The 15,203-nt window shown below is 40.7% G+C and overlaps 1 protein-coding gene across 2 annotated transcripts in view; it reads right to left on the minus strand.

Annotated features, from left to right (window-relative positions):
* Nucleotides 1-70: 70 nt before the first annotated feature.
* wwtr1 (WW domain containing transcription regulator 1) overlaps nt 71-15,203 on the minus strand; it is a 39,745-nt gene continuing 24,612 nt past the window's right edge. Inside the window, exons 3-7 of one of the 2 annotated variants that reach the window (XM_058400529.1) lie at nt 13,979-14,092; nt 6,819-7,072; nt 4,277-4,404; nt 3,333-3,445; nt 71-2,597 (exon numbers count right to left, since the gene is read on the minus strand). In XM_058400529.1, coding sequence (XP_058256512.1) covers nt 2,416-2,597; nt 3,333-3,445; nt 4,277-4,404; nt 6,819-7,072; nt 13,979-14,092 — 791 coding nt within the window. In that variant the 3' untranslated portion in view covers nt 71-2,415. The remainder of the gene's footprint in view (nt 2,598-3,332; nt 3,446-4,276; nt 4,405-6,818; nt 7,073-13,978; nt 14,093-15,203) is intronic. The other variant, XM_058400530.1, reaches the window with a different exon arrangement.

A 15,203-nucleotide genomic window follows, 5' to 3' on the forward strand; every position in this document is an offset into this window, starting at 1 on the left:
CTGAACCCATTACACACAACCTTTTATTTCAGAACAGTACAGAAATCTGATAAACAACTCACTCATACAATCTGTGGTACACAATTTTATTATTTTTTTGTTTGTTTGGTTGCTCAACAAGTTATACATCAGTTTCAGAGAATTCTTTGTGAGGTTATAGTTCTTACAATCTCCTCCAAACATCCCACAAATACAGTAAGCGGTCATTTTATTTCAGTGTGTATATGCGTATTTTCCAAGCCTTCCTCCAACATCCCTGGAATCTAACAGACACAACCTCCCCGTGTTACTGTGGCTAGGTAGTGTGTGTGTGTGTGTGTGTGTGTGCACACTACACACCCATGATTTTAGATAAAGTTACCAAGAATCACTTTTCTTTTTTACACCACTCAATAAACTAGTAAAAAAAAAACACCTGCTTCTTTCTGTTCAACCTTTTGCTTTGTGTAAATGTATTGCTCGAACATGCATAGATGATCCGATGTCAGCGCTGTGCTTATTAACAATAACCTGCCCCATGCTTTAGTGCTGGAATAAGCACTTTATGTATAGAACACAATAACAGGAAGCCACTCAGGAACCACTCGTTGTTATGACTGACTTTAACCACAGGGCCTTTCCTCTCAGGGGATCGACAGGAAAAAAAAAACCCCACAGACTCTTTTTTTCTCTCGCTTCAACATAAAGAAAGTGGTCAGTTGGGTTCCAGCATGTACTTGCTTAAAAGATTCAGTACTCAACCATTCAATCCTGACTAAAGGATTTCATGAGTTCAGATTAACCCAGAATTAACGATAGTGCATCACCTCGAACCCTAACCCCTAATCACCCACCCACCCACTGACAAAGCCCATCAGTCTATCCATCCGTCCATCTATCCACTGCCTTTGAACTATTGCTGGTATACAAAATAACGATATGCTGCGTAGTCAATATAAGGTGGCTTTATACACCACCAATGCTAGGAATAGCTAACAAGTCATTTTAACATCCCATATAAAAACATTACAGACATAGAAAAAGGTCACTGGATTTCAGCTTAAGTAAAGAAATAAAGCACGATCATGTGATCACCCACGCTCATCCAGTTCCGAGTGTTCGTTATTTGATCCCCTAAAATTCAGAGACGATCATTTCTGTTTGCCAGAAAATACTTTTGTTTTTTTTTTTACTTAGTTTTTTTTTGCATATTCCCTGCAGATTATTTATGGAAACCTGTTCACCACTGAGTTAAAGGCAGTCCTACTGCGAGGAAGAGTCCGACGCGTAGTCTGCCTCGGTTTAAACGGATCAAAGAACCTCACAGTACAGTGAAGAAACACAGAGCAGGAACCGTCACATGAAACTTCAACATTTACTTTATAGGATCCGACTCAACCCCGTGCTGATTTGTAGTGCTTTGAAATTTCAATCTCATTAAAAAAACAAAAAAAAACACAACTAAAACTCTATTTAATAAAAAAAAATCATAGCTCTTGATAAATACTAAAAAGGCAAACTCTATATCAAAACTCATAAAATGCACCAGAGATGTCAAGGGACACATCTAGAGTAGTTAATAGTTATATTAAAAAAAAAAAAAAAAAAAAAGAATACTGAAGCAGTACACAAAAAGTACATGATATAAAATGTAGGTCTACAGATGCAATCTGCCGTATTTCAGAGGCATGAGCTTACTTGATACAATAGCTAAACTGGGATCGGCATGAGTATGAACCTCTAAATGCGAATGAAATATTGTTCCTTTAAAAGAAACTACACTTCAAATCAAGTTATGAGAAAGCTTTTGTGCTGAAATTGAGTACAGTAGGAAACGTATACGCTATCTGTGAAAAAAAAGGAAAGTTTGTTCATAAGGCCGCTTGAATGTTAATTGATCAGTAAGACTCCCCTCCAGTGCAGATAATGTTGAACTGCCTAACTCGCTTAATATCTGGACATCACTGAAGCCAACAGTCTCCAGTTCACAGTGGAGGCAGTGGCTCCCTCTGCTGGTGCCTACCAAGTGTTCCTACATCAACATATATTTATGGAGACCAACAGCAACAAAATGCTGCCCAGTCCTGCCCAAAGCCAGAGGAATGACATTTTTGATCAAGCTACACTCAGTGACAGTAAAAACCTACTCTATCCTACAGTATATACAAAAGACGTATGAATTTTTCCACCACACCTGAACAAATTTGATTGACGCATGCTTGTTCTTTGTTCTTAGGCTGAACACTTTGGTTTTTTTTGTTGCACTCTTCACTCAAAAATTTACAGTAATCAGGATGATTTTTTTTTTCTTAAAAAAGGGGAGCAATATAGGCACATTACAACCGAGAGAGTGGAGAGACTGATTAAGTTAAAATTCAGAAAGGTAGCACTGCTGCTAAAAGTCTTTAGCCCTCCTCTTTGAACCTTGGCGCCGCTTTAGAGCCAGGTGAGAAAAGGCTCATTCTTGTTCAGGACAGACTCTACGTCATTGAGGATGGGCATGAGGTCTGTGCCGTCCAGGGTGCCCAGGTCCACGTTAGTGCCAGGCATGGAGTCTAGGAAGTCGGGAAAACGGCTCTGCTGTGGCACGTTCATGTTGACTGGCACCATGTTGTCACCTGCAGAGAGAGGGGGAGAGAGAGAGAGAGGGAGAGGGAGAGAGAGAGACACTGAGCTGATGACTCTTAACCTTCTTAACCTCCATGTGTAACACCTAATACATCCCTCACATATTATTTAAATCTTCTTGATCCTGTTTGACTCTTCTACACCTGTTAACTGTAATGATTTACAATTGCACTGATTTCTGGTGGGAAAAAAAAAACTTACATACTAAATATTTTATTAACTATATTTAAAACCCCCATTTCAACGCATAACTATAATTATTATTGCACAAAAATTGTTGACTAGTTTTATTTGCTCTTTATATAATAAAGTTCCATTAATGGGGAAAAATCTAGTCTTATGGACAATTAGGATGAGTTTAATAACAGGTGAAATAGATGAAGTTTATTCTATTGTGTACAAATAACACTATGAACACTACAACTTCAACCTGCATAACTTTTCAAACAATTTACAAAAATCATATTTGGTTCTGTTTACAAGATTGAATTTCACCCATGTTAATGAGTAGCATGTTGAATCGCTCTGACTTGCATTCTTTCCTAAAATAAAATACTTTTAAAGACTCTCTCATCTACGTTACAATACTTTTTTTCCCCCAAAACTCAAGTACATTTAAACATGGACACTTAAAATGTTGACCTAATACTTTCATTTAAATCATAAATAATGGTAATGTTTCCCTGTTATTCCGTTCTTGTGTAAGTTAGAAGATTACACCTTACCTGTGTCCATCTCCTCCATGTTGCTGAGAAAGTCCTCAGGAGTGGTGGGGATACTGTAGCAGCCCAGGCCCAGGCCGCTGTCTGTGCTTTGCTCACGTGAATGGTATGGCCCACTGTGGGAACACACACACACACCGTCTGATAAACCACACCAAAATTCTGAAGGCCAAATATCATTAATCAAGCACCACGGAGACACTCTGCAAAATCTCACGCTGGGGAAATGATTCCTCCTTTTCAAGCAATACTTACACTTAAAACGTGTTTCTTCAACTTTTTCTAGTGCATGTGAAGTCTTTATAGCCAAAAATCTTGACACGCTTCTGCTAAAGAATGGAAAAGCTGCTCACTGTACATTTGTATATAACGGAGAGTTTTGGGGAACATCTTACTAGAGCTTTTCTTATGCACTTTTATAAAATAAAACACTGAAGCAAAAGCAATTCAGTGAATTTATGCTTGTCCTCAGGTTGTGTTGGGATCACAGAAATACAAATTGTTCCCATTGAAAATACAGCTTTAGAGCATTATTTAAAATGTTCTAACACAAAAATGGCCCCAAACAGATGCTCTTTGATTCCTATCACGAGTGTGTATGTGAGTTTCACCTGAACACGTTTTTCATCCTTCTCTCAGGACAGGGAAATGTGTGTAATGCTAGTAATCCATATACGCTACAGGTGCAGTTTATACTGAATACTAGTGTTCCTTAAAGAAAGACCTGGTTTAAGGAAATGTAAAGCAAAATATCGAGTATCACTGGATCAAATGCCTTTAAACAATCTTTCAGCTGCATCATTAACACACAGGGTGAGCAATTCTATTCTCTTCTAGGAATATTCAAGACTCAGTGTGAATGCAAAAGGAAATAGAGAGAACTAATAAAACAAAACGGTGTAAAATATCAGAGAATCGGGGATGTAGGTTTGGAAGGAAGGGTGTACCTGTTCAGAAAGGGGTCTGAGCCACTGGTTGGAATAGTGCCTTGGTTCATGGCAGCTGGGTTGATGGTAGGAGCTACAGACGCCATGTTGTCTGAATCCATGGGGATCTGTCTGCAGATCGCCACCTCCTGGGGAAAAATAAATATTGTAACCTGACGCCGTTTATCGAAAAGCCGCAAACCATACTGTAGAAGAACCATTTGTTAAAGCTGGCTTGTGTCAACTTGAATAGGAAGTCTTTTATTATTACATACACCAACAGAAAAAGTCATGTTTATTATTGAAAGATCCATAGGTATTTTTAAACACACTTTCAGGATCCGAAAGTTGTTTTAATTCTGTAAAAACACATGACAACGATAATTCTCTCAAATATCAATTGACAGATTGTTCAGCTGCCCCTACAGCTTGCAGGGGCTTTCAAGCAGTCGGTTCAAAGACGGATCAATTACAGATCAGTGTGTGTGTATGTGTGTGTGTGTTACTGCTTAGTCGCACTGGACCTATGAAGCCAATGTATTGAAACATACCACCATATAAATCTGTACACATGGACTCTTCCTGCTAAGCACTCTCATTTCTGATTGAATTTCCCATTTCAGACTCTGGGGTCCATGTGCAGATAAACTGTGAGATTTTATGCTGTTCTTAGATTACAATACTGTATTTCCAGTGTCAGGCATTTACAGACAGCTAAGAGACGGACTTGTTTGATATATTTGTCTTACAGTTTCAGAAAAAAATGTCTTATGAAGAAGAAATGTTTCATTCCATTCGCTTAAAAAGTACATTTGATTTATTTTCTGGACACACTGTCCCTTTATGGCAGTAAGGGATTTTGGCCTTGGAGGTCTCGGAGTAGGAAGTCGAATTTTATGAGCCTGCGTGAGGAGTGGTGATTGTGAACATGTGCAGGAGCTGTACTGCGCTGCTCGTGGACATGTTCTAATGATAATGTGGAGGAGTGCTCTTCCCTCAGCGCTGCCTTTAGGGCGTAGGCTGCTAACCCAACAGCTGCACTACCGCAGTCCTGAGGAGAAAAACAGTGGAAACCATCCAGTGCCAAAAGCTAACTTGACTTGTCTGAGTCATGAGTTTTAACATGGACAGTCTAGGAAAAGAAACACAGTTGTTTATACTACTGATCTCCTTCTCTTCCTCCCTTTCTTTTCCTCACATACGGACAGCCACGTTACGCAAAGTCGTCTGTCTACGGCACAGAGATCTTGTTCGGTGTAGTACGGAAAACATCTCAAAGACTTCTGGGTAAGCTAAACATCTGCGCTGGGATGTTAGCACTCGTGCACCTCACGGACAGCCATTCTGGCAGGCACTTTGTAAACAGTCCTGCTGATGAATTAACAAAAAGTCTGACCATTAAACACTCTTCTTGTCGATATGTCCTCTTTCTCTGACGTACACCACGTGTTATGCAACAGAAAGGGCAAAAACAAATCACCACTAGAGGACACTATGATGGATTGTAAATACCCTCTCTTTCCGGTTAGTCCACTTCCCAGCACAGCCGATGGGAGGGACCTGAGGCAGAAAAGTCGACACAAACAAGGCCTCTTTTCAGAGCAACACAAATCACAACCTTCACATTGTCTGTGCCACTGTGATGAACGAGTGATGGGGAAAGAGGGGGAGAAGGTTAAGCGATTACGATTAGACCTCTGCTATCCTGAACTGGACAAACTTTAACAGGATGCCTCCTGACTCTCCAAACAAACACCATGTGGCTCACATGTTTTTATTGGACCCATCTCTGTGTTTTCCCTTTCAGACTTCAAGCCATCCCTTTTCCAGACACACCGTGATGTCTGATAACAGTCAAAGTGTGTAAAGCACACATGCGTGCACACACACACACACACACACACACACACACACATCAGCTCTATTCATCCAAAAACTAGTGTAAGCAGGAAAACAAATTATGATAAATGTCAGCTCCAGCTAGAAGGGACTGGAACACTTGCTGACTTTAGCAAACACAGAAAATGCTAAAGCAGCTCAAGCAGGAAAAAAATCCTAGAAAATCATACGGAGACAATGGGCCTCATTTATCATGCTGGATATGTATGAATTTATTTGTAAATTGTTCACTGGAGTATTTACACAAGAAATGTGGTATTCATGAAAACCTAGTTTGTTCAGAAAATACTTCTGAGAACTCCTGGGTTTGTGTAAATGTCTGCACAAAGAGACTCACCATGTCCAGTTTAAAGCACTTCATTCTTTCAGTTCAGCACACAAACTGCAGTGAAAATAATAGTTTGACCCTTAATAATTTACATTCTAATCACTGAGCCACTGTGCTTTCCCCAACCTAAAATGATTATAAGTTTTAAATCATTCATAAAATCAGCTAGAAAAGATTATCCACATCAGTCGCTCCACTGTCTCTGGCAATTCAACATTGCAGCAGAAGTATTTCAACATCGCAGGCGAACTCACGAACGTTCAAAAGCACACAGCTAGATTTTTCATGCACTCTTTCTGTGGACAGAATAATGTGATCACTTTCTCAAAAAAATACCTGTCTTCTCAGCTCTTCCTGCCTCCTCTGAATGCGCTCCCGCTCAAGTTGGATGCGCTGCAGTCGCATCTTCTGCTGGTGCTGCTGCTGGGCACTCATGGGGTTCCCCATTCCCATCATCCCAGACTGAGAGCTCTGCTGCTGGGGCATGGAGCCACCTGAACCCAGGGCCTGAGACTGAGCCTGTACCTGCTGCTGCTGCTGGTGCTGAGCATGCTGGAGATGCTGCTGATGGTGCTGATGCTGGGACATCACTGTAAGGAGACACAAAAAGAAGAGATGTTTAATAGATAGAGACTTAAACGTCCTTTCTCTGTACTGTCTGAGACTTCATGGGGGCTTTATGTGAACAACAGCGGTCACCACAGCAGATGAATGATGTTACGACATAGCTGGCTAGACCCATACCTTTGGGGGGGGGGCGTAAAACTGAGGATAAACCAGAGACAACTGGAGGCGCCATGGCGCAGACACACAAACACTTTAAGACAACTCACAGACACCGACAGCGCGGCGCTCATCCACAAAGTGTTTACCCTTAAGGATGACGCAAAACTCTACTACTGACAGTTCTGTCTCTCTCACACATGCACACACAAGCACACACATGGTGAAAGGACAGCAGGACTGGACCGGATCAGAGCAGCTTTAAGCTACAATACAAACAGTAGGTCATATCTAAACAGCACAGCAGATATAGAGGCACAGTATGGTTAAGGAAGGGCAAGGAGAGTTGGAGAGTTTTTTCTACTGGGTTACTTAATGAACCAATATGGAAATTCTACACAAATAATCATATTTCTGATGTTTCTTTTTTTTCTTTTAGTTCTCCCACTTGGGAAAAAAACGAGTGTTTTTCTTCCTGTAACAGCCAGGAAACTACTAATATGGCCTATTAACATCTCTATGCCATCCCCTTAATAAAAAAAAGAACGAAAATTATCCGATATTCTTACTTCTGGTATCCGAAATAAGATCAACACCTAACTTAGCAAGTCGGCTGCATTTGTCACAAGCAGACAAACTGAAAGCTACCTAGGTGAGCTGTCTTGCTAGCTAAACGTCCACCTACCCACTGCTAATACACTAGCATCCATTTGCCACCTGTGAAAATGGCAACAACAGCTACTTTGTACCTCACTAACAACTGTTAAACTAATTAGTGAGACAGTTACATGCGAGCTATCAGCTTAGCTTGCATTTTTCACCCGTAAAAATGTACTTGAACAACTGTTTTGTTCCTTAATAAAATGCTATATTAGGTAATAGGACAACTAATAAACTGCTAGTAAACTAACTAGGTGTTTGTTATCCAGTGCATAATGTTATTTTATGGTGTCTTATGATAAGACAGCAGTTAAACTTGACAAAAGGAAGAACGGGTTCTGTGGTAAATCTGTCTAAGTTCATTAACCAGTACACTTTGCTGCTTAGGAAATGATTGGGCTAAAGGTAACCAGGTAACTATATCTGACATGGTTAATCCATGTAACTTCACTGAGGTACAACATCGATCTGAATTTTAATGGAAACGTTGACAGTGTGAATTTAGCACTATTTTAGGAAATTTGACATTAAAACCATTCCATATACAGAAGAGTTGACTGTATTAAAATTCCATTGTTTACTGCAAGGTTTACACAAAAGAAAAACAAGAAGAAAAGATTTTCTCTGCACTGATATAATATAAATCCATTATCATAAATGAATCACTTGCAGGACTGAAAAACAGGAAGACACAAAAGAACAAGTTCCAGTTCTAGTTTGTTCTGTTTCAGAATAAATGTCCTCTGATCTACGTGCTGCACAGGCAGCGAGAAAGACGTCACGCTCCAAGGACAAGGTAGAGACAAAGATCCAGCACAGGACAGACCTGGCCGACGGCACGCGGACCCCCCACAGGAGAATTCCACTCGGCCGCCAAGGCTTTAGATTTATTCCATCACATCCAGACCTCCCATATCCACTTCACCTCACATCAGGTTTATTTTATTGTCAACTAATAAGCGAGGTTATTATTCTGAAGTAAAGGATCTTTCCACTGAGAGGAACGTTCAGTACATGACAGTTCATACAAAAAACAAGCTGCTCGAGTCCGGCTCGTGTGTACGTCTCAGCGTGTGTGGCGTGTTTATCTGTTGTGTAAACTGCTCTCACATGGGGAAGACATTCCTGGAAACGCCAGATGTGGATAAAGGGTGGTTGTGAGTACAAAAAGGAGCCTGTCTGAGTAGAAGAGCTGTTGGCCTGTTGCTCTACTCCATCTTGGTAGCACCTTGTGCTTGGTCACAGAGCATGAACTGTCGATATTTTAGACAAGCTGGAGTTTAGGATTTGAACCCTGGAACTTCTATAGGATTTAGGAATACAGTCATTTTTTTCCTTTCTCGTTTTAACCTGCAAGTTAACCTGAAAAGGGCAACATGTCCATGTTCTCCATCTGTTGTGCACCACAGTTATATTATAAATGGCTTCCTTCAGGGAGGCTTACATAATGCACTGAAGAGCTGCTTGAAAATAACACATGAACTGGCACTTAACCAATTTTCTTGTTAGACTAAATGCTGTCGTCCCTCACACAGACCAAAAAAATAAAACCTTTCAATCCCTTTTTTATTACTGTCTTGCTCCTCAGGCCAGCAAACAGACAATCAATTATCTATTTAACTGGAACTAGTTGGACAATCATCAATGAAAGGTCAAAATTCCAACAAAGCACAGATGGTGTTTAACTCGTGTTAAGGTGTTTTGGACTTGTCTGTTTAACTCAGAGAACCACCTGAGGCCGTCAGAATCAGTTCTGCTTTTTGGAAAAATCTGTTTCAAGGGTCTGTCTTTTCAAGTCTTTGTAAAAAAAAAAAACATCGCAGACTCTTACAGTCCTTATTAATGAATGAAATCAGTTTCTGTTAGCAGTTACATTAATGCACCTATAAACAGCCGATTCCACACCAGCCTCTTTTTTTTCTCTGAATAAGTTAATAAGACAAAAAAAAGCTAAGACATTCTCATGCTGGAAAACGTACAGCTTCACCTCTGACTGTTTCAACGCAATGACAATGGAGATTTCTTCCAATAACACTGAACCTCATAGACAAGCCCTGAGCTACAATTCTTATTATTCAGTCATTCAGATCCATGCCATTTTTTTGGTCATTTCAATGATTTGGGGACCTGAAAACAAGATTTAGTCTGGAAAAAGTTTAACTAAACCTTAAGATGACCTTTTATGGCAACACAACGTGGCTTATGCAGTTTATCAACATCTCAGACAGAAGTAAGTGGTGTAAGTAATATGAGGCAGTAAGTAACATGGGGCAGCCATTGCACAGTGGTTAAAGCTTCACCTAGGGTCATCTCCCAGAAGACCAGATAATGAAGCACAGTTTTATTAAAAGGTTTCGAAAAAGAAATAGAAAATAGGAATGAATTGCTCACTGGTGTGATCCCTCACCAGTCTCTCTTTCTCCAAGTTAGGAAGATAAAATAAGGCCACCTGTTCTGAGGACTTTCTCATGCTGAGTGCTGATATTTCCTGTAACCGCACTGTACTGTTTCACTGTGTGTGTAACTCCGCTGGTCCGTGTCCACCACATAAACTTCCACTTTATAGTTCAAACCGGTAACTACATTAGTGTTAGTGACCTCATCAGCAAACATAATTAGTAAAAATAAGTTCTCAGGGCACATTCTCTCTGGACAGACTAGTCTCAGGCTCTGTGGCTCCGCCCACAGCTCAGATTGTCTGATATCTTTTATGCACAAAATCAGTTTCTTGTGGGGAAAACAACATTTCTAACAGCAGGCCACAAAATATAGTAACTGGATTAAATAAACATTCCGTTTGAAAGTTAATATAAATAAAGTCTTTAATGTCTGTTTCTTCCAGGGAAAATCTTGGCTACATTTAGTGGAAAAAATATCTGCCTCGCTAGTGAAATTTAGAGCAAGTCTAGCTCATGGGACTAGCACATTTCCCCAGGAGCCACTGCTAGCTCACTCAGGCCACAGACCCCAGGCAACAGGTGCAAAGAGCCCACTGCAGGCTAACACTACCACACACAACTGCCTCCTCCACCAAGAAGTCATTCCTTCCCAAGATGTCCTGCAAAGCTAGCTAGTACTAACCATCCCACTAACCACTGTGATGGAAAACACATGTCGGGGGGAGAGAAGCATGAGATCCTGCCAGCTCTTGTCTTCTTCTTGCTTAGTCACGAAAGCAGGGTGGGGTGTGTAAAGACGAGCAGAGAAACAGGAGAGAAATAGGAGAAATAGAAGGAGGTTGGGAGGAGGGGGACAGCAGAATGCTGGGGTCAGCGAAAGAGCAACAGCAAAAGCGTGGAGGAAAGAGCGACTGACAGAATGAGCATGTGTGTATGAGACACAGAGGAGGAGGAGAAGAAGGAGAAGGAGAAGAAGGAGGAGGGAGTCTGGGGTGAGACAGTGAGTCCTGAGCAGTCATTTAGCACTGCCAACAAAGGCCTTCTTGTTTCATTTATTTCCCAGAAACGGCGTCAGCTGTCCAATAGGGTCACCAAAAAAAACAAGGGAATGGAAAAATGCTTCCAGTCCCAAAAATCTGTAACACATTAAAACCTCAGAGTGAAGCACTGAGTGTGTACAATCACCGTAAATGACTGGTTATAAACCAGATGACTTTGTATTCAGCCATTTCATTAACTTGAAGTCACACAGTTTAGGTTCTACGCTGAAAAGCTACAACTAAACCTTATGTCTAATAAAACACAGAGTGCTGGAAATATCCAGAGAGAGTGCACACACTCCGTCGTACGGTCACGTGCCTTGGAGATTAAGTCGCCTGAAGCGAGCAGAGTTGAGAGGGAGTATGGGCGAGTTTGAGTATATGTGCTGAGATTCAGTAGAGGGTGGAGGGATCAGGGCTTCAGTAATAATGCTGTTCGCACGCACAGCACCCCTGCCTTCCCTCACTCTCCTCCTTCCATTTCTCCTTCACTCCCGTAGTCTTCCCCTCCCAGAGGAAACTTTGACAAAGGTCTCGCTTTTAGCTGAACCATTTTCACTCCGCCACAAACTACTGAGAATAATGTCTTGATAAGATTAACATACATTTCCTTTAAGTGTATATATGATGCTGGTTAACAGACAACAGTGTAAAGTAAAATAATGGATGGTGCGTCATGCTTTCCTTTAAAAATCAGGCTTCTGCAGTTCATGTAAACAAGGGAAGTTTCTGGCACTCTCCCAGAGGTCTTGATTTACAAGATCTAAAATGCAATGATTTTGCTCAGTCTTCCAGGCTGGACAAGACTACCTGCATTAGCTTATCTGGAAGATGTTATCAGTTAGCAAGCAGCCACACAACACATATTTGTACTGATTGTAAACACTCAGGTATCAGCACATGCTACACTAACCATACAAACTAAAGTGCATGGATACTAAAGACTTCATATACAAAGGCTAGTAACTGATCCTATACAATGTTTGTAATTACTAGAAACATAAAATAAGCCTAGTTATGTTGTCCATTTTACTTTGCTCTCTCTGACAGGGGTGGGGGGGGCGGTAATGGGCATTACTTTATAACATTTTTTAAGATGGCAGTTACCTAATTTAGCTATTACAAATGTTTCAATGATATAATAGTGTTAAAGTTCTCCCTGACAAGAAAATCTGTAACAGTGACATAAACATCAACAAAACGACCCAAGAAAAGTTACTGCAGGATAAAAAACCAGTTCATTTATGCTAATAGGATTAAATAAAGCCCAAGGAAATATAGCTACATATTATATTGTGTAAAAAGAACTATTAGCTCATTAGCAAGAAAGTGCTAATACTAAATACAGCAGGCATGGGCATTAAAAACAAACGTGTTGAAATTTCAGCAGCTCAGATTAGCTGAATCTTATAGAGAGAGATATAACTGGCAGGTAGCAATGGGTAGCAACTAAATTGGGTGAAATATAAAAGATGATCACCAGGATACCTAAAATAAAAGGCTAGAAAAATGTCACAAAATAAGTCACAGGTACAAGAAAACAAACAACAAATCAGACTAAATAACTATGGTAAAATACTATAGGCTAACAGTCTGATAAACTACTAAAGGCTACATTTTATTAGCCAAGTAGCTAATTAATTTTAAATGGGAACATGAAAAAGTCACAGTTTCAGGTTTTGCTAACTAACTGTAGTTAGTGCAAGTAAACCAAAAAAAAGTCCACAAAGTGTGTCTTTAGCTCTGAAATAATAAAATAAAGGAACTGCTAACTGATAAATAATGACACTGGACTTTTGATATGCTACTTTATTGAAGTCACTATTAAGAAAAAAAGGCTAGTTGGCCATTACCTCTCTGTTTCCTCCAAAAACAATCCAGACCCGCCCATAATCACCTGTATTTTCCAAAAATACAGTGGAGATATTAGTGAGCTGACTAATAATGCTGTTTAAAAGGCCAGAACCATGACATTAAAAAAAACTTAGATGCATGGTTATCATGAACTTTTAACCATTTCCTCCTGAAGAGAAGACAGTAGTGGAGGAGTCAACAGTGCATGCTGGTTTAACGGAACTCCTGCCCCAGGCTCTCCCCAGCCATTCACTGCAGGAGAGCCAAAATCTTTCATCAAAGGGACCAGCACTCCCACTCTCTCCCACACACACACACACGAACAGACACATTAAAGACAATTCATCTGTAATTGATAAATTCACAAACATGCACCCACATACCCACACAAAAACAACATGCAAATTAGCGGGAAAAGGCCAGTGTTGTCGTAATCAGGGTTTGCTGTAATTATACTTGATGGTTAACGTGATTCACTCTACAACACACCCATTAACAGCTGTGATTTTGACATGAAGTGGATCAAAATGAACAGTGATCTCGTAATACTATGGGCTACTGCAAATCATCTCCCATCTCTACTCAGATCTAAGCATGCTTGAGCAAGTTCATTAGCAGAAGCCTCCATGTATGAGCCATTCTCACTGGACAGTGTGTATAGGTGAGGAGGAATAGGATTCTGGAGAGGTGGAGATGGAGATGCGATGTGGGGTTGGAGGGGTGTAAAGGCTTGTGGGAATGGGCAAAAATCACTGAGCAGGCTGGTCTGCTTCCAAAAAGCTCTACAAGGGAGGGAATACGGGGAGGGTACGGTACTTACTGAGCCGAGAGTCCACCCGGGGGTCGAGCCAAGATGTGCTCTGGGTTTTGTGGTCAATGAAGTAAATTTCTCCCTGAGGGGTGACTGCCTGCTCCCAGCCTTCCGGCAGCTGTCCTGTTTAAGCAGCAACAGCACAACAACAGCTCCAGATCAACCAGGTGTGCTTTTAGTGTCTCTTGCTTGAGATTTGCTGCCTATGCATTTCAGGGCTTATGTTAACCAAATGAACAGGAGTGAAAATCATCAGAAAACTTTTGCTGTATCTGAAACAAGATGCAACTTAGCGCAATCTTGTAAGTACAGCTAAATCACGCAAGGTCAAGCTATTTGTTTTGCCATTGTGTAAATCCATAAACTAGCAATGTTCGGAGTCTGGGGGGAGAAGGTAACGTGTCAGGCCCTGCTCTGAGGAGAAGAGAACAAAGCAATGGAAAAAAATCCATCAAAACAACAAAGGCAGCAAGAAATCCCTTTTTGACAAGTGTGGGATGTCAGCCAGCAAGCTAGCATTGTTCTACTGGAAAAATGGAGGAGTAGGGGGATGGACTGTACTGAGAGAAAAAGAGTGAAAGAAAGAGAGCAAGAAGCTAGAGAGACTGATGGAAATGAGTAATATAGGTCACTGGGCCTTAGGCTTTACATGGATAACCCAATGTCCATCATTCTCTCGGACTAAGATGTCCTGCAATGTGTCTGGAAGCATCTTACACAACACCACATCTGGTAGTCAGGAGTGTCAAGATGCTGGTTTATCTTGTATATATAAACACTTCATCCAGCAAGATAACCAAGCTGCAACTGACCTTCTTGGTCACTAGGGTGGTACATTTAAGGACATGTCTTTTATACCTTGAGCTGTGCAGTGTTTATTACCTTATACTCTTATGATACATACCTGGATTTTAAAAATCCCTCAAATCAGGGGTTCTCAACCCAATTCTGGGAACCCACTACCCGGAAGACTTACTGTACTTTGGCAGACAATATTTAGGCAGGAGGGAATTAACAAACGTTTGAGTGAAGTATGGGCCTAGAATTACGAGAAGCAAACACATCTTAAGGGGACCCTATGTATATTTTCTTCAGTCACAAAAAGACATGTATTTGAAAGTACCATCCCATTTTCACATTTCTGAGAGTGTAAATAATCAGGGGTCAGAGTTTAACTTGTTGATGGATACAGGTACAGGTCAGATTCTCTATATATCAGCAATACATTACTGTG

This window comes from Hemibagrus wyckioides, linkage group LG10 (assembly GCF_019097595.1).
Source record: "Hemibagrus wyckioides isolate EC202008001 linkage group LG10, SWU_Hwy_1.0, whole genome shotgun sequence".
Lineage (NCBI taxonomy): Eukaryota > Metazoa > Chordata > Actinopteri > Siluriformes > Bagridae > Hemibagrus > Hemibagrus wyckioides.